This window comes from Sminthopsis crassicaudata, chromosome 3 (genome assembly GCF_048593235.1).
Source record: "Sminthopsis crassicaudata isolate SCR6 chromosome 3, ASM4859323v1, whole genome shotgun sequence".
NCBI lineage: Eukaryota > Metazoa > Chordata > Mammalia > Dasyuromorphia > Dasyuridae > Sminthopsis > Sminthopsis crassicaudata.
The window spans coordinates 588,449,050-588,475,346 of NC_133619.1; the positions used below are offsets into that span (position 1 = coordinate 588,449,050).

General features: G+C 37.0%; 1 protein-coding gene across 1 annotated transcript in view; it reads right to left on the reverse strand.

The window, feature by feature from the left end:
- The window catches only part of CLSPN (claspin), a 43,270-nt gene that overhangs the window by 15,412 nt on the left and 1,561 nt on the right, over positions 1-26,297 (reverse strand). Inside the window, 9 exon segments of the mRNA XM_074305108.1 lie at positions 172-369; positions 2,350-2,939; positions 3,449-3,557; positions 5,688-5,760; positions 5,975-6,052; positions 7,820-7,892; positions 7,894-7,976; positions 9,034-9,509; positions 14,966-15,095. Of these exon segments, the coding sequence (XP_074161209.1) occupies positions 172-369; positions 2,350-2,939; positions 3,449-3,557; positions 5,688-5,760; positions 5,975-6,052; positions 7,820-7,892; positions 7,894-7,976; positions 9,034-9,509; positions 14,966-15,095 (1,810 nt within the window).

The window sequence follows — 26,297 nt, forward strand, 5'->3', positions numbered from 1 at the left end:
TTGGATTCTTCATCTGTAGCCTAGATGATCTTGAACTCTTAGAATCCTTTAACTCTGATATTCCACACTTCCCCATTGCAAGACCACCATAGCATCAACAAACTGCAAACAGATGGCATTTTCTTTAGAGGACTAGGAAAATGCCCAGAAACACAAAAACTCCATAAATACCTGGTTTTGCATAGCTCATTCCATCTAATTTCTCTGTAGCCAAAGTCAGGGGGACCACATCAGCCTTCAGCTCTTCCTTGCCATCAGTACCCGTCTCTTTCACTATAATGTTCAGGTTCATTTTTCGTTCAGACACAGTTTGGGCCTTGGCTGTGGGACACGCGTGCTTCCAGAAACGCTCCTTTAAAGCTTCCAGTTCTAAACAAAACCCATCCCCCCCATCCATGTTTAGTTTTAAGCCCAAAGGGCTTCTTCACCAATAAAGAGCAAAACCATCAACAAGCCAGTTAATCTTGTTAATGCTGCTATAGAGTAGCAGCAAATAGAAACACACACACACACACACACACACACACACACACACACACGTCTATTTGTATGTTTATAATATAGGATTTTACCTTACTGAATTGTTGTATCCTTCAGATCTATGAGGTTACTTCCCTGATTTGGCCTCAAAATATGCTACACTACTCCAACTGCTTCCACCACTACTACTACTTCATTAATGTGGACTGAAACAAATTTTGTTGAGCAAGAAATCCTGCATAACAGATGTGCTCACAAATTTAGTTAGCAGTCAATCTACTAAAAAAAATACTGGCAAATGGTCAAATCCCAAGTACTATGAAATAAAGGACACAAATCCTAAACCAGGATTAAACTTCCTGATTTAACCAGAACACTAAATTTTTATTAACTCTATTAAGTCATAACATTATTATTTGTATAATCCTATTGGTAGAATAGATGCCTGGGACCAAGCTCTATACCAAAGTTCCCCATTTCAGCACCACTGCTGCTATGAAAATTGGCTGGTTTTTTTTTTTTTTTTTTTTTTAAACAGCACTGTATTTTTATTTAATGTTAAATATTCCTCAATCACATTTTAATCCGACTTGGGTAACATTGAGGAATGTTTAGGAGTAACATTTAGTGAATGTTAGAGACATGGTTCTCTGATTCAGTGTGTTTGACACCTTTTTCCTCCTGTTGCAGAGAAAGAGTGACCTTGCATTGGTTGATGGAAGAAATATGGAGCTCACTAAATCATTTGGCTAACTGTGGAACTAGATGTCCGCAACTAAGTAACGCCTGGTGTCTTTACCTTTTCCCCTTTCAAGCTTTCCCTATCTTCCTTCATTGGATTATAAGCTCCTAGAGAGCAGGGATTATCTTTCCTTTTTTTATTTTTATTTTCAGCACTTTGCATAGTGCCTGGCATATAGCAGTCACTTAAATGGTTTCTGAATCAACCCAAAGCAGCACTGTGGAGGTAAGGGGGATTAGAAGAAATCTTTTCTGAGGCTTGTTATTGTTGTTTGTCCTTAGTTCTCAAAGATAACCAAGACAACAAGGAAGTAATGCCCTGATGTGCAAGTGAATTGGATTTAAGTGAGGGAAAGCTGATCAAGATTACCAGTCTCACTTTCTCCTCCCCAGCCACCTGGGTCCAGTAGCCAGATTCAGATCAAGATGACAAGAGATGGCCCTCTTTTAAGCTAACATCTGTTTGCTCTAAAGTGAGAAAAGAGTCCTGGGACAAAACACAAATGCCTCCAGAAAATACGTAGAATTACTTTCTCAATTACCATTGATACTATCTTAGCAACTGTTTATATACAATTACCTATAATCACTTCAGAGCCCACTAAGGACATTTCCTATTACTGATACATTAAGGAATACATTTAGCAAGCTGACTTTTAATATCATAATATTAAGAGTATCTTTAAGACACATGCATAACAGTAACTCAAAACTTATCTTTTCTCCTCCCATCCTTCAATTCAATCTATTAATGTATGCAGATATAATGTATTCTCTATATTGGTTTTATATTATTTTTTAAAAGTACACTCTTTTGCCTTGTGCATATGAATAGTCTTCTACTTCACTAAGGATTTGTATGTATGAACGTGATATTCCCAGACTCCTCAATGCAGGGTCAAAACAGCATCAAAGATCAGCTAACAGATAGCATTTCTTTAGAAAACTATGGCTTCCTAAAATAAAATTCCACCTATACCTACTAACATTTGGAAATTATCTATTAATTTCAGTGATTCCCACCTCCCCATCTATAATCAAAGATATATGAGTTGTTTGCATTAGTTACATCCAAAATATTAGAACAATCACTATTCAGCAGAGGAAAGGCCTAGATTAAAGCATTACCTCTATTGGGTTCAGGCTCGTCAAGTGTCACAAAAGAATCTTCATCAGTCCCCAGCTTTGGCTTAATGGAGAGATCTACTCCCAGTCGCTGGAGTTTATCCAGGAAGCTGACCTTCCTTCCTTTTTCTGATGGAACAGTGGCCTTTCCCACAGTTTGCTGCCTGCCTTCATCTATCTTGCTCTTTGTTTTCTTAAGATCCTGAGGCTCTTCTTCTTCCTCTAGAACATTGAGTTCAAGGGCCACAGGGGCCCTTGATTCCATCTGTGCTGGCCCCTTACTCCTGAAGATGCCAGATTCCTCCTGACATTCTGAGCTGTCCTTGGGTGAAGGGCTCGTAGGGGCCTCTATGAGTTCCTTCTGTCCCCAACCCCCACAGCGTCCTGACTTCTCTTTTGTGCCATCCTCACCAGCAGGCTGATCAGCAGAGTCGGCAGGGGCCTGGGGAGCTAAGGGCAACGGGTTGTTCTCAGTTTCCGGTACAGGGCCCACCATTTGGTCAGAGCCTCTGGAGTGGCTGGTATTGCTGATGTCACTCGAGCTAGTAGTGGTGCTGATTTCTTTACTGAAGGCTGCTTGATACTTAGAGGACCTATGAGGAGGGAAACAGGCTGAATGACTCTGATCCTCAGGGAGCCATATTCTCAATCTTTTTTCTTCTGAGACAACTGGGGTTAAGTGACTTGACTAGGGTCACACAGCCAGGAAGTATTAAGTATCTGAGGCCACATTTGAATTCAGGTCCTCATAACTCTATCCACTGCGCCACCTAGCTGCTCCTCAATCTTTAATAAAAAGGCTTTATGATCATTACTTCATATGATCCAAGACCCGGTAAGGAAAGCAAGAAAATTGCCATTTTACAAGTGAAGATGAAGTGACCACCCAACAAGGATAACTCAACTAATACAAGGCCAAATTAGGACTAAACCAGGCCTGCTGCCACTGAAGCCAGGTGCTCTTTCCATTAGAATATGCAGCCTTTCAGCAATTTGGGGAATTTTTTATTTGGGGTTGAGAGGTAACTATTTACCCAAAAATCAGATTTCTCAAAATAGTAAGTCTTGAAAACCCAGCCACATAAATAGAAAGGGCTCTTACTTCAGCAGCGCCATGGCGCTTCCCTGGCCAGAAGGTCGAGGCTTGCTTCTGAAGAAGTCATGAATGGTTTTGTTTTCAGGCATGTGATAGGGAAGAGAGAGTGCGGACTCTGCAGAAGGAGGCAAAGCAAAGGAGTCAAAGACTGAAGCAAATGCACAGTTAAGTGTGCACATGAAACTCCATTAGCCAACAGTGAATAGGCAAGAAAGGACATAATCATTCCAACAAAGGGAGGGCTGAGAACAAAGGATCTTCCTTATGGAGAAGTTAAGGTAACTGCAGGTCGAAAAACATGTTCAGTTTATATTAAGAGACCAGGAATTTCACAATGGTGACTCTTTTCACCAAAGTTCCCTAGGCTTAAAGACCATGGAATCATAGGGGTTCAGTGATCTCAAAGAACATCTGGTCTAATGCTATATAAGACATAAATTCCCACCACAATATGTTTATCCAGCAAGCAGTTATCTAGCTTCAGATTAAATCTCTCCAGAGATGGGGAACTCATAATCTCCTAAGATAGACTGTCAGATTTTTAGTCCAAAGAGCTCATTTAGACTTTTTCTGACTATTAGAAAATTCTTTCCTATACTAAGATTAAAATCTGCCTTGTGTAATTCTACCACAATAGTCTCTGAAGCCAAGCCAACCTGGTCCCTCTTCTATTAGACAACCTTCATATACTGAAAGATGATGATTATATATTCTCTTTAAGTTTCCCCTTATCCAGGGGCAAAATTCACATTTTCTATAATGATTTCTCACTGGAAAAGTAACCTGGTCACATGCTTCTGGGCATTCTTCAACTTGTTAATTTTTCTCCTAAAATGCAATATTCAGAACTAAATCTAATACTAAGATTTGGACCAACCTGGATACTGACCACCTCCTCCCTGGTTCTGAATACAATTAAACAGCCTAAGACAACATTAGCTTTTTTTTTTTTTTTTTTTTTTTTTTGCCAAATCACATTAAACTTGTAAAAAAAGACCCAAGTCTTTTTGCTATTAAGCTATGTCTCCTCTATCCCAGACTTGTGAACTGGATTTTTGAATGCTAAATGCTTTTATCCCTATTATATGTAATATTATTAGATTTGGTCATTGTTTCAGTCTGTTAAAATCCTTAAGAATCCCAATTCTATTATCTAACACAGAAGTTTATAGATTTTTTTCCCCTGTGCATGCATGTGAAATTTGCATATGCATGTAAGAATGCAAGTGTAAAGTTAAAACAATTTGTGGGAGATGGATTGAATTGAAAAGCTATACCCCATATAATGTGGCACACCTAGGACAATGTACTGGCATGCCTTTTGGGAACCACTGATCCCAATGAGCTATATCTTATATAAAATTATTTTTATTTTTTTGCTGATGCAATTGGGGTTAAGTAACTTGCCCAGGATCACACAGCTAGGAAGTGTTAAGTGTCTGAGATCACATTTGAACTCAAGTCCTCCTGACTTCAGGGCTGGTGCACTATCCACTGCACCACCTTCCTGCCCCTAGCTGATATAAAATTAAAGATAAGAGATCATATTGTTCAACCCTTTCCTTTCATAGATGAGCACACTGATACACAAAAAGCTTAAATGACTTGTTCAGGTAACACAGCGAGTAAGTAGCAATATTAAGACCAGAATCCATTTCTTGATTCACAGTCTTGAGATTTAGGTGACTTAAGTTTCATATCCAGGCCTTTATGCTTGTCATATAATTATGGGCAAGTCACATGCTTTGTGAAGCTATGGTATATGTAGAAAGAACACTAGATTGAGATTTAGAAGAAAGAGGTTTAGATTTGAATTCTAGCTTTTACTAGCTATGTAATCTTTGGTAAGTCATTTAAATTCCCTCTACCTCAATTTTCTCATCTGAAAAAGACAAAGTAAAAATAAGTCATACATGCCAGTAATGGGAGGGAGTATTGTGAATATTATGTGTATTCTCTACCTCACAAGGTTGTTATGAGTGTACAAAGTACTTGGCAAACTTTAAGGTGCTAAATAAATGTGAGTTATATGAATTACTTTACTCTTCCTCCCAGCTTCATGCCATCTACAAACTGAATTAAATATGCACCAAGTTATTGATAAAAATAAAAATACTGGGCAGAACAGTGGTATAAACTAAATTTAAACCTAAGAATGTTAGAAACATCCCTTGAGCCAAAACCGATTTTCTTACAAAGACTTCACTTGTGTTTTCTACAAAGCACAATGCATTAATATCATTACCTCGAATAAGGCGTTGGCTCTCACTATGTAGCCTTTTCATAGCTTCTTTACTTAGCTTGGCCGCCTTTCTCTCCTTAAAGAGAAAAGAAACTTATGTTAGTGCTTTAAATAAAGATGGATGCTTCTTCCTGAAAGAGGCTTCTTTTTCTAAGAGAACAAGAAGAAAAGGGAAATGGGGGTGGGGGAGAAAGGGGCAGGACTCAGGACAGAATAAACACGAGGAGGGAGAAATGAACAACTCACTGGAAAGAAACCAAAGGGAACATGGCTTCTAAGTATTCCTTCACCTTTCTTATCATTCCTTTTGACAGCTCCTTTTCATCTTCAAATGAACAGCCCCCACTTTCCAAAGACAGCTCCTTTTTCTAAAAGAAAAGATAGCAAAGTAATCATCTAACAAAGATGAAATGACATGACACAGGGAAAAGGCCCCAGATTGGGTGTCAAGAGGCTTTGGTTCTAGTCCTAGCTCAAGCATGAACTCGTTATGTGACTTTTGGCATATCACGGTCCCTCTCTGGTTGCCTCCTCTGTAAAAGGACATAGCCAGAGCAGATAAGTGAGGGAAATAGGTAGTGCAGTAGTTGGAGCACCAGGTCTCAAGTCAGGATGAGCTGAGTTCAAATCTACCAGACAATTACTAGCTGTATGACTTTGAGTATAAACCCTTAACCTCAGTTTGCCACAATTTCCTCATCTGTAAAATGGGAATGATGATAGCAAACACCTCTCAGAATTATTACGACAATCAAATGAAATAATAATTGTAAAATGCTTAACACAGTACATGACACACAGTAGGCTTTATTATCAATGTTAGTTATTATGGATTAGCTATTAGATGGTCTCTAAAAATTCTTCTGGGCCCTACATGCTATAATTCTTTTCTGTGACTAAAGGGATCAAATGTCTAAGTGGGTTGAGAAGATATTTCTTACCAGAAAGTTTTGGCACAGATTTATTTTTGTGACTCCCAGTGTACTAGACTGTCTTTAGGTTGAATTAATTATTTAATAGATATAAAATCCCCAAATGTCAAGTTTCTTAGATTCTAGACATTCATTAAAAAGCTCAAAAAACAAATCTGATGCCCTGAACCAGCCTAACAATATAATTAGCATTCAACACCAGTTCCCCAAAGCACCCTTTCTTCTCCATATGCCTCTTATGCTTCCAAGGAGATCAGAAAAACTTCTAGCAGGCAACATGATAAAGTATGCAGAATACTTGACTTGAAGTCAGAAGATTTGGATTCAAATTCATCTGATTTTATTAACTCCATAACCATGAGCAAGCCTGTTTTCTTTATAAAATGGATATAATATCTGTAGTGCCCACCTCTTATCTCACAGAAGTGGTGTGAGGTCCAAATGAGGTAATGTTCTACAAAGGGCTTCATAAACTTTAAGGCTATATATGACAAGCTAAGTGACTTGCCCAAGTTCACACAGCAAATAAGTATCACAGGGAAGAATTAAAGTCTCTTTCACTCCAAAACTGATTCTTGTCTACCGTGTCATGTTGCTTCTCAAAGCACCCTATGCATGTCAGTAAATACTGTTAGTGTGTCTGTTTCAGGAGGCTCAGATTAGAGCTGTTCTTGCCATCTCCCCTGGGTTCTCTGGCAGTTGTCCCCTTTTGACTTTACCTGCGTGCCTGATCCTCTGTTTCCCCTATTTGGATTCTTTGTTTTTATTAGGAAAAAAATCCAAAATCAACAGATCTGTTCCATCCAGGGTTGTGAGCTTCACACCCCAGGCTGGAATTCAACACTACCTTTTGACTGTCTCCTACCAGGATATGTGTGATTTATAAACCAAATTGGGGAAAACATCCTAATGACCAGTCTGTTCCTATGGAGAATTTTAACATTTTTACAGAATCTGAAGCAACACTTGCTATCAGTCAATCCTAATATGGCAATACTACCTCAGCCCCACTTTCTGACGGGTTAGCATGTCTGTCACCTGTACAACAGTTTCCAAAATTAACAACCGCTAAAAAGCCTAAATCAATCAGCACATGATTTCTTAAGTTTAAAAAAAAATCTTTATCAACATCCAACTCCAAGCTAAGGAGGAAAAACAATTGGGAATGATGGGAAGGCCTGCATCCATTAATACTTTACTTACCTTGTGCTTTTTGACTTTGCCTTTCACAGAAGCTCGTATGGATTCTAATGATTCTTCATCTTCTGGTGGGGAGATCTTCCTCCAAACCAGTCTCAAAAAGATCACTGTCCCCAAGAAGACAGCCACTATCATTGAAAGGTTGTTTGGTTTCACCTTCCTGTATAATGTTACCAAAAAAAAAAAAAAAAAAAAAAAAAAATCAAAGCAAAAATAAAGCCTATGTTCTTCATTTTAACAAACTAACATTTAACATTTTCTTTTGTTTGTACATCTAAGATTTATGCCCCATCTACCTCTGAAAAAGATTTTGAGGTGATCAAGTTAATATTCTGAAACAGATAACAATTGATTCTGCTAGAGTGAAGAATTATTTTAATTAGTTCATAACACACATCCAACCTGGGTAGAACAGAAAGTTCTATCTACAAACAAACTGCCCAAAATTAATGAGGGCTTTTTGAAAACTGAATCATCTTATTGGGTGCTTTCTTTTAAAACTAATTAAGGCTGAATTTTGACTAAGCAAACAAGATCTCTAATTGCTGGAAGCATGCACATAAGTATTAAAAAAATCCTTTCATTTCAAAGTTCACTTGCATCCTTCAAATCAAACACTAATTGTCTCAAGTTAACAGCACATATTTATATGGCACTTGAGAGTTTACTAAGCACTTTCCTTAAAATTATCATGTGATCTAGGAATTATTTCCTCCACGGTGCAGATAAGGAAACTGAGGTACAAAAAGTTGATATGATTTGTCCAGTGGTAGAGCCAGGCCTAGGGCAATTAGGTGGTGCTGTGGCTTAGAATCTCTTATCTTCCTAATTTCAAATCTGGTGTCAGATACTCACTAGCTGGTGATCCTGGGCAAGTCACTTAATCCTATTTACCTCATCTGTAAAATGAGCTGGAGAAGGAAAAAGCAAATCACTCTAGTGTCTCTGCTAAGAAAACTCCAAATAAGATCATAAAGAGCTGGACATGACTGAACAACAAGAAGAGCCAGGATTAAAACCCTGGTCCTGTGATTCCAAGTCCAGTTCCTTCTCCCTTCTGTCTCTTTATGTTGTGCTAGGTCATCAAGGGAAAAAATATGAAGAACATACGGTCCCTGTCTTTAAGAAATGAAAAATAAATTATGGACATGGGTAATTAAAATACAAAATGAATATGTTAAACATCCTAAAAATATCTGAATGACTTTTAAAAATACCTCATTTTTATTTTCCTTTTTTTTCAGCCGACTAATCACTTCCATCTTTTTAGCTTCTTTCTCAAGCCTCCTCTGTGATCTCCCTTTTGTTTTCCCTTCAGTATCTTCTTTAGCCCGAGCACATTCTTTGAACCTTTTCCTAGCACCTGCTGGTGAGGTCGCAGACTCTGGGGATTGCGAACCCAGATCCGAGCTACTTTCAGCCAAAGGAGTCATCACCCGGCTGCCAAGGTTCTTCTGATATGGTGGCTCCTCAGTGTCACTCTCATCACTGTCTTTCAGAGTCTGATAAATCTTTCGTGCTTTCCCCTTTTTCCCTGCATATATGTTTTCTTTATTCTCCCCACTTTCCAGTTCTACATTGTCATAGTCAGCCTTCTTAGGAAGGACATCTCTGTCTTCTTCACTGTCACTGTCCTGTAGGAGAAACTTGTTACGTTTCAATTTCTTACTCACAAAGATCTCTTCATCTGAGTCTGGAATAAATGAAAGATAAAAGAATGTTACTTGGTCACTTGGATTGGTCTCCATTCCCCCTCCCCCCAAAATATTCATCTGTAGAAATGGATGGTTATAATGCGTCAGAGATTTATCTCAGCTTGTGAAATCTTGCAACTACCACTAAAGGTTTATTTTAGCACAGCAAATCGAGTCTTATCCACATTATGAAAACATTTTCCCAAACCTAACATAGCTTCCACATATTGAGAAATGTAATTATCCACACTTTAACAGCTCAGTGTAGAAAACATTTCTAATCTGTATGAAATTTTACAATTCTGACACTGTAGCTGGAATGAGTTCCTCCAAATATGTTTTGTAAATCATAGAATTTTAGAACTAGAAGGGACTTTAGAGATCATCTAGTACACTCCCTCATTTATATAAAAGAGAGAAACTGCAACTTAGAGGGGGAAGGGCCATGACCAAAGTTACATAAGTTAGTGGTAGGGTTGTGACTAGAATTTAGGCCTCCAAATGTCCTAATCTAATCTCTATATTTCCAGCAAACTAGCAAAGTGCATATGGGTCTTCTCCAAATGGAATTACACATTTAATCTCAAGTCAACTCAATTCAATTATCAAGTTTGTGCTATTGGGCCCATTACAAAAATGAAATAGTTCCTGACTTCAGTGAGCTTGTGTTCATTGCGCTAGAGTGATATTACATATATTAAGGAAATTTGGTGGATTAATTTAAGGATGAAAAGCACTAACAACTGAGAGGAACAGGAAAGACACTGCAAAGGAAGAACTCCTTTGAGCTACATACATCTTAAAAACAAAACCAAAAAACAAAACAAAACAAAAATACAAAAGAGCTGGATAGAGGATTGGTTTTGGAGTCAGAAGGGCTCAAGTTCAAATTCAGCCCCAGACACTTAAAACTTTGTAGTTGTGTGACTGGGCAATTTCCCAATTGCCTCTCAAACAAACAAACAAACAAAACAAAACAAAAAACCACCAATAATTTGAAAACAAAACAAAACAAACACACCAACAATAATATGGGGGAAAAAAAAGACAAGGATTCTGATGGACTGAGTGAAGAAAGGAAAGAAATACAGGCAGAGAGGGCAAAGAACTTGAGTGAATACAGAGTCAGGAGACAGAATGGAGAGTTTAATCCATATCCAGGTGTAAGGGCCCTTTAAATGGGTGGACACAGTGCATCGGGATTGAGGCCCAGAAATAATTTCTGTGGATATTAGGACTGCCCTTGGGCGGGATCCTGGCCATATTGAGATAGCTTCGTAATGGGTGACTCTCTCGCTGATTGGCTGTGTGTGTGACCTCACAGGCCCTATATAAGCCCACTGCAGGCAGCAACCGCGCTCTTTAACCTCCTGCTGTTCACGCTGGCTCCCTAGCTGGGTGGCCAAGCCAAGATGGGTAGCCGAAAGAGGTAAGGATTTTGGTAGTGAACACATGGGTCTTCTGACCAGGTGTTCACCAGGGAACCAACAAGTCAGGGCATCAGTTAGGGCATTATGTGAGTAGGTATAATAAAGGCTTTTAAGATTACATGTGGTTGTTCTTGAGTGCGCTACCGGTTATTAAGCTATAGATTCAAGAGATTGTGGCCAGAGACCTTAGAAGGCCTCAGAGGAGGCGAGCCGGGTAGAGCTCACACTGCAAAGGACAGTGGTCAAAGGTACTCTGGTGGGTCTAGGACAGACTAGTAATTGTAACTGCCAGGAGAGCACGTTACATATGGCGCCCAACGTGGACGCATCAGGAATTATCAGGTTTTGAAAATATTTAATATTCAGAATTAAGATTCTGAAAGATCCGGTAGAAACGCCACTTAAGAGGGAAGACAGAGAAGCAATATGGACCCAGGTAAATCTGGGATCAGACTCAAGGACACAGCTGAACATAATGCTTATTATATAAAGAGGTTAAAGAGCCAGATGGAAGATCTTTTAACAAAGATCACCACTGAAGAACAGCAGGAAGCTTGTAATCAAGCTCCGAGAAGGCTATCCCCACACCTATTAAATATAGCTCGGAGAGGGAGCAACCTAGAGCTAATGCGATTGTATGACAGTAGAGAGTATAAAATGCCACAGCAAGAGTTGCTGGAATTGCAGGTTAAACTACAGATTGAGATAGAGAAAGAAGAAAAAGCTAGGTTACTACAGATAGAACAGGAAGAGTTCAAACCAGTGGCTGAAACTAAGGAAGGAAATAAACGAATCACATGGACTTCAGTTGTAGAAATTCTTCTTAGCGTTTTGTTGGTTTACCTCCTGCATTGTTGTTTTAAGGAATTTATCCAGTACTCTTCCATTGAGAAGAAGTTTAGTTCTTTTTATGTGCAAAGCTCAGGTTTGATTTTGAATCAGCCTTTGGGGGATTTTCCAATTCTTCTTCCCTCTGCCTCACCTTCTTGGGCCAAGGGAGAAGGGGGAGGAGGAAAAGGAAGGGCGATAATACCATCAGCACTGCCCATTAATCCATTCAAAACTCCTGTGTCTTCATTTCAAAGGACTGGAGTAGGCTTTATGCCCCAAGGCAAAAAGGAATTGTGGGGTATTGAGTATAATCAGAAAAGTTTTAAAAATACAGTTCAGTTAATTTCTAAGAAACCTTACAGGGATAAGGCCTTGCAGTTAGAGAGAGTGGAGTTTTATACTTTTAAAACTGCTAGGATCGTCTTTGGAGAGTTGGAACTCCTCTTTTCTTACCTCGTGGATTTTCCACTTCCACAGGTGAGCTTGATTTCCCAACCCCCTACGGGTACTTATAAAACCGTGTTTATGTTTAGAATGGGTTGGAAAATTGCTATTTTAATCACTAGAATAAATAGACAGTGTGTGATCTTTGACCCAGGAGGAAAATATCAGATTTATTGATTCACACTACTGAAGTACAATTCGGTATCAGAAACTCAAACTTTGATTTTTAGGCAAAAGAATTCAGGGATATAGCCAGAGTGTTCTAGTAAAGTCATTACTGCACAGACTATCCCCAAGATCTCTTCTAAACAAGAGAAGGGAATTTTGGGATATGTGATTGCTTACAATTTTTAAATTTTGATTTTACATTTTTAAACATTTTTGATTTTACATCTTCAAAGTATTTTGATTTTACATTTTAAAGTTATTTTGGTTTTACATTTTTAATCTATTTCGGTTTTACACTTTTAAATTATTTTGGTTTTACATTTTTAAATTCTTTGCATTTTACCTTAGCAATGCACTTCGGGCATACACAGAAAGTGCAGCTAAGTGACAGACTGACTTTTGTCTGACTTGTTAATCTTTTTGACAACAACTTTGTTTCCACTGTGATGTGGAAAGGCCTGGATGGCATTTGGAAAGGCCCAAGTTGGGCCCCGGGGACATTCCTTCCTAGGTGCAGATCCAGCAGCAGAGTTCATCCCCACCAGAGACATTTGTAACCTGGGGATCCAAGAGAAGGACCAGACAACAGTCCAGAGAGACCAGCCAGATGTCCGCAGCCCTTCAGACGCTGATGGCAGCGATGCCCCTCCTGACCGTGACCAGAGACACCAGACACAGTTCCAGTGTTGCAGCTGAAATGGACTGTTTTGGGTGATACGCAATATAAAGACTGTAAATGGACAATGGGCCTGCTTGCTTCTCCCGTGGCCACTTGCCATATGGTGGCCTGGGAAGAGGCTTTGCCCTATGCTTTCTATTGAAGGACTATGCTTTTAAATTAGTGGGTGAAAAACCAACACACCCACCTGCCATTGTTATTGAGACAATGTTACTGGACATGACTGCTTATGTGCACCTGTGAAACTAGAATTGTTCTAGAATTGTGAAAAGTGCAATAGAGAATTGTGATAAGCTAGAATTGTTCTAGAATTGTGAAAAGTGCAATTGAGAATTGTGATAAACTAGAATTGCTCTAGGATTGTGAAAAGTGCAATAGAGAATTGTGATAAGCTAGAATTGTTCTAGAATTGTGAAAAGTGCAATTGAGAATTGTGATAAGCTAGAATTGTTCTAGGAGTGTGAAAAGTGCAACAGAAAATTGTAAGAAACTAGAATTGGTCTAGAACTGTGATAAATGTAACTAGAATTGTGACAACATACCTACTGATATTTGTTAACTAGAATTGTGATGTTTTACCTTGTTGACTTCCCACCTCAGTGTTGACATCCTACCTCATTGGCATCCAACCTCTTTGGCTTATTATCTCGAGTATGACTTTGATGAATGGGTTGAACATTTGGGCCACTGTTGAGCCTGGTTCTCATTGTCATACTTCTGTTTACTGATCTGCTGCTTTGTACCTCCTTGGGCATAACACTGTCATCTCATGGATCAAGTGAACTATAGCTGGTGCTAAAAGTTTAGCTTGGTGAGATGTGCGGTTCCCGCAAAACAAGAGAAAGGGAATTGTAAGGGCCCTTTAAATGGGCGGACACAGTGCATCGGGATTGAGGCCCAGAAATAATTTCTGTGGATATTAGGACTGCCCTTGGGCGGGATCCTGGCCATATTGAGATAGCTTCGTAATGGGTGACTCTCTCGCTGATTGGCTGTGTGTGTGACCTCACAGGCCCTATATAAGCCCACTGCAGGCAGCAACCGCGCTCTTTAACCTCCTGCTGTTCACCCTGGCTCCCTAGCTGGGTGGCCAAGCCAAGATGGGTAGCCGAAAGAGGTAAGGATTTTGGTAGTGAACACATGGGTCTTCTGACCAGGTGTTCACCAGGGAACCAACAAGTCAGGGCATCAGTTAGGGCATTATGTGAGTAGGTATAATAAAGGCTTTTAAGATTACATGTGGTTGTTCTTGAGTGCGCTACCGGTTATTAAGCTATAGATTCAAGAGATTGTGGCCAGAGACCTTAGAAGGCCTCAGAGGAGGCGAGCCGGGTAGAGCTCACACTGCAAAGGACAGTGGTCAAAGGTACTCTGGTGGGTCTAGGACAGACTAGTAATTGTAACTGCCAGGAGAGCACGTTACATCCAGGAGTCTAGTTTAGCTAGAAGAAGCAAGATGTGAAACAAGATTGGAAAAGTGAACTCAAACCAAGCTGTAGAGAACTATAAATGGAAGCCTGAGCAATCTATTTTATCCTAGAGACAACAGAAAGCCAGTAAAGGTTTGGGTCAGACCCAAATTACTTTAATTTTTAGAAAATTATTTTGGCAACTATGTAGAGGATAAATAGAAGAGGGAACACATTAGAAACAGAGAGACCAACTGGGGGTTACCACAATAGTCTAGGCAAAAGAGGGATGGAACCAGGGTAGTTGCAGCATGACTAAAAGAAATATTTAAGAAAAGATGGGCAAGTACAAACAACAAGATTTTTAATCAATTAAGGATAACTGGGAAGAGAATGATGTCCTCAGTTAAAAAAAATACTTAACCCTGTTCATAAAGTAAATGAACTCTGAAAGTTTTACATGTGAAAACAAGAGATCAAACAATATTACAAACCTCTTTCAATCAAGGGTGTGCTCTTTGTGTTAGAATGTCCTGGAGATCCTGTTTCACAGCTACTCTGCCCGCTGTCTGAATCTGTTTCTTCCTTTGTGTTCAATTTGGGATCTTCAACATTTAGGTGAAGCTAGAAAATTGGAATAAATTTTAAATTAATTTGTTAGCAAACTGTTCTCCTGACAACATTACAGGTAACAAATATTCACTTGGACGTTGTTGTAATGTTGAATTTATAGTTAACTGTTAATAAATTATTAGTGAAGAAAAAAGTTTAGGATCATGATATTGAATTAAGATAGCAACAACGAAAGTTACAATATGGTAGAATAAAAAGGACATCAAATAATAGAGAACAAAATGTATGGGTAGAAACACAAAACAGTTCTCTAAGACAACATAAAAACAAAACCCCACTCACTTTGATTTTGGTGCATAGGTACTGTTGGTTAGACAAACTAACCAAATATCTGCCTAGGCAGAATTCATCAGTTTTGTCCACTTGTGTTCATTTTTTGTTTTGTATGATTGATAAGGTCTACCTATCATATCAGCTGTGAATTCCATATTTTTCAAAACCCTGCTACACACACACACACACACACACACACACACACACACACACACACACACACACATATATGCTTTCACCAACATTAACACAAGATGAAATCTGTGAATTAGAGCAAATGCCTATGATTCTAGCAGTATGATTTCAAAATCCATGTATTGACTTCTTGGTGGATGCACTCTATTCTTCTTCAGTTTAAGTCTTCCCAAGCTTCTCTGAATTCTTCATAGTCATTTCTCAAAGCATGGTAATATTTCATAACAGTCATATAATACAGTTTATTCTTTCCAATCAACAGACAATTAATTATCTTGTCTCCTATTTTTTTCTATCACAAAAAGGGTTGTTATGAATATATTGGATCTTTCTATCTTTCACCTGGGCAATAAGGGAGCACACTGGATAATGGAATAGAACACAGATTCATGGAGACCCAAGTTTAAAATCTTGTTCCAGGGACTGCCTCGTTATGTGTTTTTGGGCAAATAGGTTAGCAATCAAAATTGTTTATGTAAATGAAATGAAATCACCCATAAAATGGAAAATGAAAGACTGAATTAGAAACCAGATTCCAACATTATGTTGTTTACAAGAAAAATATGTGAAACAAAGATATACATAAAGTTAAATTAAGGGGCTGAAACAAATCTCAAACAAAACAAAAACAAAAAACAGATCTAATTTTTAAAAGACAGGCGGGAAAACTATATTTTGCTAAAAGGGACCACAATATCAATACTGAACATATGTGCACCAATGGACATAACAGTTACATTCTTTTTTTTTTTTTGCTGAGGCATTTGGAATTAAGTGGCCTGCCCAGGGTCACACAGCTAGGAAGTATTTAGTGTCTGAGACCAGATTTGAACTCAGATTCTTCTGACTTCAGGGCTGGTATTCTATCCACTGTACCAACTAGCTACTCCCAACACATTCTTAAAAGAAAGATTGACAGATACAGGAAAAATCAGAAACTAAAATTTTAATAGTAGAGGAACCTCAATTTACCAACTCAAGTCTCCCTTCTTCCTCCAATTTTCAGCTCTTTTTTTTTTTAATTTTTTTTTTTATTATAACTTTTTATTGACAGAACATATGCCTGGGTAATATAGTTTTTTTTAAACAACATTATCCCTTGTACTCACTTCTGTTCTGACTTTTCCCTTCCCTCCCTCCACTCCTTCCCCCAGATGGCAAGCAGTCTTATACATGTTAAATATGTTATAGTATATCCTAGATACAATATATGTGTGCAGAATCGAACACTTCTCTTGTTGCACAGGGAGAATTGGACTTAGAAGGTAAAAATAATCTGGGAAGAAAAACAAAAATGAAAACTGTTTACATTCAATTCCCAGTGTTCCTTCTCTGGGTGTAGCTGATTCTGTCCATCATTGATCAATTGGAACAATTAGATATTCTCTTTGTCAAAGATATCCACTTCCATCAGAATACATTCTTATACAGTATCATTGTTGAAGTGTATAATGATCTCCTGGTTTTGCTTATTTCACTTGGCATCACTTCCTTTATTTTTGGGAATGTCATTCTAAGCTCTCCACTCCTTTAAGAAGATAGAATCATACAAGATTTAGCAGCCAACTATGGCTCTTTGGTACCTGAATTCCTTCTGGATGCTTATTGTATTTTTTTGTCCCTTGATCTAGGGGTTCAGGATTTTGGCTATAATATTTCTGGGAGTTTTCATTTGGGTGTTGCTTTATTTCAGTATGTGACTGGTGGATTAATTTTTTTTTTTCCCTGAGGCTGGGGTTAAGTGACTTGCCCGGGGTCACACAGCTAGGAAGTGTTAAGTGTCTGAGACCAAATTTGAACTCGGGTCCTCCTGAATTCAAGGCTGGTGCTCTATCCACTGTACCACCTAGCTGCCCCCTGGTGGATTAATTTAACTTCTACTTTGCCCTCTGGTTTTAAGATGTCTGGGCAGTTTGATTTAAGATTCCATGAAAAATGATATTCAGGTACTTTTTGTTGTTGTTTATGGCTTTCAGGTGGTCTAATGATTCTTAAATTACCTCTCCTCAATCTGTTTTCCAGATCAATTGTTTTTCCTATGAGACCCTTCACATTTTCTTTTCCCCTCAGTCTTTTAATTCTGTTTTGGTTTTTTTTTTTTCCTTCTTGATATTTCATAGTGTCATTAGCCTCCATTTGTCCAAATTTCCAAGGAATTAATTCAAGGAAATAATTTCCAAGGAATTATTCTCTTCAGTAAGATTTTGCATCTCTTCCTGTAAGCTATTAACTCTTTAAAGCCTTCTTTCCTTGCCCTTACTTCTTTTTCCATTTTTTCTCTCTAGTGCTTTGATTAAATCAGGGTTAAGTGGCTTTCTCAGGATCACACAGCTAGTAAATGTCAAGTTAGATTTGAACTCAGGTCCTCCTGACTCCAGAACCAGTACTTTATCCACTGCACCAACCTAGCTTCCCTATCATATAGGTTCTAAAATAAATTTTTAAAAACTTTTTTGGGAGGGGAAAATTTTCCCAAGAATTCTAGTTGAACCTGTGTCTGAAACCTCATTTTTCTTTGTTGTTTTGGTAGCAGATTTTTTTGAGTTAATCTCTTTTTCTATGTTTGTATTTCCATTAAAAGCCATTTGTGGTCAGGTTCTTTTTTTGTTTGTTTGTTTATTTGCTAAGTCTTCCAATCTATTTGACTCAGGATATTATGTTAGTATTAGACTCTGAATACTTATAGCCTGAACTTCTGTCCTCTCCCATCTTCTGGTGCTGATAGCCTATAAACTCTTCATGCTCTGAATGTGATATGTGATAAAAAGGATAGAGGACGAGGTTCCTGTTTCCGGGCTTCCTGGTCTGAATTTTGTAATTTTCTAATCCAGATTTGGATCTGTTGGCATGGCCACAGTTGGGAGTTTCAATAGACTGCTGTTGAATTCAGCCACTATTAGCCCATTAAGAAGTTTTACAGGTTCAGAGCAATTGAACTGTGTGCTTCCCTTGGGTCCAGAGGCAACACTCCACTCCTGGAATCAAAGCAGCCTCCATGTGCTTTCTAGAATTTGTTCCTTACTCAATACACCATTAGGACCGATTCATTCTCATTCTCTCATTTTCTCTCATTCTCTCTCTCTCTCTCATATTCTCTCTCTCTCTCTCTCTCTCTCTCTCTCTCTCTCTCTCTCTCTCTCTCTCTCTCTCTCTCTCTCTCTCTCATCAAAACATATGCATGGATAATTTTTCAACATTGACCCTTGCTAAATCTTATGTTGCAGATTTTCCCCTCCTTCCCCCTCATCCCCTCCCTTAGATGGCAAATAATTCAATATATATTAAACATTTAAAAATAAATATATGCTAAATCCAACATATATATATATATATACACATATTTATACAATTATCTTGTTGCACAAGAAAAATCAGAACAAAAAGGAAAAAAATGAGAAGAAAACAAAATGTAAGAAAATAACAAAAAGAGTGAAAATGCTATGTTGTGGTCCACATTTAGTTCCCACGGTCCTCTCTCTGGGTATGATGGCTTTCTTCATCACCAGATCATTAGAACTGGCCTGAATCATCTCATTTTTTTTTTTTGGTTTGGTTGTTTTTTGAGGCTGAGGTTAAGTGACTTGCCCAGGGTCACACAGCTAGGAAGTGTAAAGTGTCTAAGACCAGATTTGAACTCGGGTCCTCCTGAATTCAAGGCTGGTGCTCTATCCGCTGCGCCACCTAGCTGCCCCCAATAATCTCATTGTTAAAGATGATGATTGTTGAAGATTGTTGAAGATCCATTAGAATTGATCATAATGCATAATCTCTTGTTGCCGTGTATCTCCTGGTTCTGCTCATTTCACTAAGTATCAATTATATAAGTCTCTCCAGACCTCTCTAAAATCATCCTGCTGATCATTTCTTACATAACAATAGTATTCCATAACATTCATATACCATAACTTATTCAGCCATTCTTCAAAATGATGGGCATCCACTCAGTTTCCAGTCTCTTGCTACTACAAAAAGTGCTGCCACAAACATATTTGCACATGTGGGTCCCTTCCTCTTTGGTATATAAGCCCAGTAGAAACACTGCTGGATCAAAGGGTATGCACAGTTTTTGAGCATAGTTCCAAATGGCTGGATCTGTTCACAATTCCACCAACAATGTATTAGTGTAGGACCAATTCCAATGCTGCTCCTCTTCAATATAGATCTATCACCTAGAACTGGCTACAGAGATGCCAGATAGCACTTGTTTCTGTATCTGCAATTTCTTGAGGGATCCCCTGGGAACTTTTCCTACACCATGTTTCCTAAACTGATACCTTTTTCAGTCCTTTTCATATATTCTTGACCAGCCCCCATCTCTAATCTGTCCTAGCCTAGAAAAAGTTCATTCACTATGACTTTTTCTTGGCTTTCCTGATCAGAATTTGGCATGGTATATTTTCTAGACCTTTGTCAGGGTGATGTGAAGGGCAAGCTACACTAATGCTTCCTCTCTATTATCTTACCTCCATCTCTCAATGGTAACTTTGGAGAAAGCAATTTCTTTTGAATGATGACAACAATGTCACAAATTTAATTCAGACAATAAGTGATTCAATGAATAGAGGTTTGGACTTGGAATTTACTACCAATCTGACCCTGGATAAATCACATCTTCTCTAGCCTCAATTTCCTCATCTGGGATAACAAGCTCACATATCATTCCAATGATGTGGGGAGGATCCAATGAAAGAACATATACACAGCACTTTGAAAAGCTTAAAGAACTTTATTAGTGCTAGATATTGTCATTTAAACCAGAAAACATTTATTAAATATCTACTATATGTGATGCAAAGCATCCTTTCTGGTAGTTATTCTGTGGACACTAATTAAACTGATAATAGTATTCACAAATTACTATTTACTAAAAAGACTGTTAATCAAGAACAAATAGGTCACTGAACTAATATCAAGAATTTCAGGGTTCCTGGGGGAGGAAGGGAAAAAATCTGAATAGAAATAAGTGCAAGGGATAATGTTGTAAAAAATTACCCATGCATATGTACTGTCAAAAAAAAAAAGTTATAATTATAAAATAAAATTAAATTTAAAAAAAAAAAAAAAAAAAAAAAAAAAGAATTTCAGGGTTCCTTTTCCCAGTTCTGCCAAATAAACTATATGACACAGCCTGACTTTACCACTCAATATCCCTTTTCTCTTCTATTAAATAGGGGCACTGAACACAAGTAAGACATCCTTCAGAAGAAATTTTATGTCAGTGATAACTCACATTAACAAATTAAAAGTGATCAAGGAACTGACCATGCAATTAATAAGATTAGGAAATGGAAAAAAATTGGCAAAATCTAAACCAAGTATAAAAAAGCAGTTTTGGAATATTAGAGAATAGAAAACAGAGAATAAAAAAATTAGAGTACTGATAGCTTTAAGAACTGCTTTTTTGAAAAGGCTAATAAAATTGATAAACAATTAGCTAGACTGACCAAGAAAGAAAAGAGTAAGTCAAATTACTAAAATTAAAAAACAAACAAAATGAATTTACAACAGAGGTAATAAAAAAATCATAATTGTGCTCGAAAAACTAAGAAGTCAAAGGAAATCATGTATCCAAAAATATGAAATACCCACACAAAACAAAAAATAGAAATATTAAATCATCCAATCTTAGAAAAAAGAAATCAAGCAAGCCGTAAGTGAACTGCTAAAGAAAAAATCCTGAGTCCAGATGGATTCACAAATGAACTCTATCAAACATTTAAAAAGCAATTAGTACCTATGCTACAGAAAATATTCTCAAAATAGACAGAAGTACCAAACTCCTTTTATGAGACAAATATGGTCGTTATCCAAACCAGAAAAGGAAAAAAAAAAAAAAAAAAAGCAGAGAATATGAACTAAATAACAATCTTAATAATGGATATACTGTTGCAAGATTGCAGATAAAATCCTCACAAGATGCCAGTAGTAATAAATGCAGAAAATAAATTGGGGCTAGATGACTTGCTTAGGGTCACATAACTAGGAATTGGTAAGTGTTTGAGGTGGCATTTGAACTCAGGTCCTCCTGATGCTAGGGCTTGTGCTCTAGCCACACTGCCTCTTCTAGCTGTCCCAGTTTTTTATCTTAAAAAGTCAAGAAACACATTTGGGGAAGAGCCCTGCCTATCATCAAGAACAAGTATTAAATGTAAACTTATGAAAGTTTCTTTTTTCTTTTGCAATGAAGAAACTATAGTAGCTTTCCCAGTAAAAAGAGGGATAAAACAAAAATGGTGCTTCTCCCCACAATTATTTTTAGTTTTAGAAATGCTAGTTATAGCAACAAATAGAGTGAACAAAATTAAAGGTAACAATTGTAACTGCAACAAAAAGAAGTCAAACTTATCCTTATTTATAAATGATATAATAACATACCTAGAAGCCAAAGAATCTGCAAACACTACTGCAAACTTTTACATGTAGCAAAATACAAAATAAATTTTAAAATCATTAGCATTTCTATATAGTACTAACAAAAATCAAGGGAAAATTCCATTAAAGACACAAAATCAATGAACTATGAATTATCCTACAAGAGGTAAGATTCCTATCAACACAACTACAAATAGAAAACATTCTTTACAAAAATAAGATTTAATAATTAAAAACATACTCAGTATTCTTGATTGATTTATGCAATTAGAATAAAAATGATATTAGCTAAATAAATGTATATATTTAGTGTCATACCAAATTAATAAAGGAATAGCTTATAGAACTTGTTAAAATACTAATAAAAAGCTTGGCATAAAAACGGAAATAATGAGGAAAAGTATGAATAAAGAGGGCAGAAAATTACCAAGTCTCAGACTATATTATAAAGCAGTAGTTATTAAAACTATCAGGTACTTTAAAAAAAAACCAAAACAAAACACAGAAAAGTAGATCAGTAGAACATACTAGACAATTAATTAACAGAAGCAACTGAAAACAGTAGCTCAATATTTGATAAACCCAAGAAAATAAATTTCCATAAGAACAATTTCCTTTCTAACAAAGAATTCTTGAGAAAATAGTTTGACAAAAGTTAGGGTTTGCTAATATCTTGAATCAAATACTATAACAGTTCAAAACTCAATACTCAACTTAAATGTGCAAAGTCACACCATAAAAAAAAAGTAAAAAAAATGAAATCAGCTACCTTTCATAACTATGGCCCTGGGAAGAACTCAACTAAATAAGGGATAGAGAAGATCATAAATGATAAAATGGATAACCTTCACTATTTAAAATTCAAATAAAATCAATGAAGATAGAATAAAAAAGAGAAACTATAGGTGGGAAAAGTATTTGCAACAAATATTTTTTTAAAAGGCCTGTAATCCAATATATAGAAGCAACTGACAGAAAGATCTAATTATCAAATTCTTAATAGGTCAAACAATATTAACAATTTCCAAAATGACAAACTGCAGATTTTGACCACATGAAAAGTCTCTTGCCGATAGAAGAAATACAAATTAATGACTCTAATTTATAAGAAATCAAGCCAATCTCCAATTGTCAAAGGCTATGAACAGACAATTCTCAGATGAAGAAATTGAAACTATTTCTAGTCATATGAAAAGATGCTACAAGTCATTATTAATCAGAGAAATGCAAATTAAGACAACTCTGAGATACCACTACACACTTGTCAGATTGGCTAAAAGGACAGGGAAAGATAATGCAGAATGTTGGAGGGGATGTGGGAAAACTGGGAAACTGATGCATTGTTGGTGGAGTTGTGAATACATCCAGCCATTCTGGAGAGCAGTTTGGAACTATGCTCAAAAAGTTATCAAACTGTGCATACCCTTTGATACAGCAGTGTTACTACTGGGCTTATATCCCAAAGAAATCTTAAAGAAGGGAAAGAGACCTATGTGCAAGAATGTTTGAGACAGCCCTCTTTGTAGTGGCCAGAAACTGGAAACTATGTGGATGCCCATCAATGGGAGAATGGCTGAATAAATTGTGGTATATGAATGTTGTGGATTATTATTGTTCTATAAGAAATGACCAGTAGGATGAATACAGAAAGGCCTGGAGAGACTTACATGAACTGATGCTGAGTGAAATGAGCAGGACCAGGAGATTGTTGTATACTTCAACAACAATACTATATGATGATCAATTCTGATGGATGTGGCCATTATCAACAATGAGATAAACCAAGTCAGTTCCAATATAGCAGTAATGAACTGAACCAGCTACACCCAGCAAAAGAATTCTGGGAGATGACTATGAACCACTACATAGAATTCCCAATCCCTCTAATTTTGTCCTCCTGCATTTTGGATTTCCTTCACAGGCTAATTGTACACTATTTCAAAGTCCGATTCTTTTTGGACAGCAAAACAACTGTTTGGACATGTATACATATATTGTATTTAATTTATACTTTAACATATTGAACATGCATTGGTCAACCTACCATCTGGGGAGAGGGGAAGGAGGGGAAAAATTAGAACAAAAGGTTTGGCAACTGTCAATGTTGTAAAATTACCCATGCATATATCTGGTAAATAAAAACCATTAAAAAAAAAAAAAAAGAAATACAAATTAAAACAACCCTGAGGTTTCAGTTCTTATAAGGCAAAAATAGCAAAGAAGCTAATAGATAAAAATAATCAGTGTTGAAAAGGCTGGGGGAAGGATGGCACACTGAAGAGACCTGGCGTGGTCCAACCATTCTGGCTATCATTATCAATCATCACCACCACCAGATCATCATTGTTATCATTTATATAATGTTTACCACATATCAGGCATTGTCCTAAATGCTTTACAAATATCACCTCATTTAATCTTCACAATAACCCTGGGAGGAAGGTACTATTATTCCAATTTACAGTTAAGGAAACTGCTTCAACAGTTGCCTTTCTCTGGGTTACTTTAGTGTCTGAGGCTAGCTTTGAACTAAATTATTCCTGCCTGTCAAGCCATGCATTGCATCCACTGTGCCATCTAGCTGCCTATTTGGAATTATATAAGAAAAGTAACTGAACCAGCTATCCCACTACTTGGAACATTGCCCAATGGAATCAAATATGAAAACAAAGGATCAACATATACCAAAATATTCCTGGCAGCACACTTTGTCATGGGTGTAGAAACAAAATGGGTACCTATCAATTTAGAAAAGGCTGAAAAACCTAAGGCATATGAATGTAATAGAATATTACTGTTCAAACACAAGTAATTAAATTAAAAACATGGAAAGATCTTTATGAATTGATACAGAGAAAAATAAAAACTAAGAAGAACATACACATAATATACATACATTTACAACAATGTAAATTAAAAGATCACAAAAAGTAACTGAAAAATCAAAGGTGGTCCTGAAAGAGCTGCTATTAAAATTCCTCTTCCTCTCATGGCAGAGAGGTAAGGGACAACTGGGACAGAATACTGTATGTATTGCCAGATGTGATTACATTATGGGATGTTTTTGCTTATTTTTCCTTTCACAAGAGAGGGGACAAAGTGACTAACATAATGACCAAAGACTGTATTTTTCTAAAAAGAAGAAAAGACATTAGACTGTGTGATCTTGGAAATCTTATAGCTGGCCCTATCAGGCAATCCATACATAATCCTTTCAGAATGCTGGTTTCAAGTAGCTTACTCTTTACTTTCTGGAAGGAACTAGCTACTAAATATAATTTTGCATTTACAATTTAACATATTTTTCATGTTTATGTGCATGTACATGTACAGAATGTAATGTCCCTTGCACCCAAGAACTCTTTTCATTTTGTTTTTGCCTCTATGGCACCTCGTGCAGGGCTACCCCAGAGCAGGCACTTAACAAATGCTTGTTTGATTGATCAGCTCTATAAATTCAATTAGATCCTGGAATAATTAGGGCATAGGGCAAAGTAATTTTAAAAAGGCCAAAGGATAAAAATACAATTTCAACCCAATATTTAAATAAGATATTATCTCTGAAAGAAAAAATGAACGAGAGAATTGGTGGGAGATAGATTGCTGGACATAGTTATGAAGACCCATATTCAATTCCTGCCTTAATCCTAATTAGCTGTGTGATCCTGAGAAATCACTTTGTGCTTTTCCTGTACAGTAGTAACTAAAAAATTCTCACATCTGTAAAATGGGGGCAGTAATAGCACCTACCTCACAGAGTTCTTTTGAGGATCAAATGTGTTAATATGTAAAGTGCTTTGCTAACCTTAAAATACTTTTATGGTAGACAAAAATAAAGACTGATTATCACCATTTTTAGAGAAATTTAACTGATATAAAATAATCACCAAAACGATAAAGCCAGAAAGTTTACAAAGCCAGGAAATACTCAGTCTCCTTACCAAGCAGAGAGACATGCAGCCAAGTAATACAAGAGTATCTGCAAATTTTTAAGGAAGAAACTGAAGATTAGCTCAGAAAACACTATGAAAGCCTTAGAGAAAAGAAACCTGCAGAAATCCTGCCGTGAGACTCAAATTAAAAAGATCATTCCAAGAACATCTTACAAAACTGGAATGGAAACATATAAACAAAATGGGATACAAAAATGGAACGAAAACAAATATAAATAAAATAGAACAAATCTGTCATCATTTTTACAGAAATATATTCTTATAATCAATAATGGAATTACCATATATGAATTCTTAATTCAATACCAAATGTGCTGGTACTGGGATGTCAATGACACTCATAATAAAGTTCTGTTAAAAAAAAAAAGTGATTCTATCATGACAAAATAAATAATGAAAG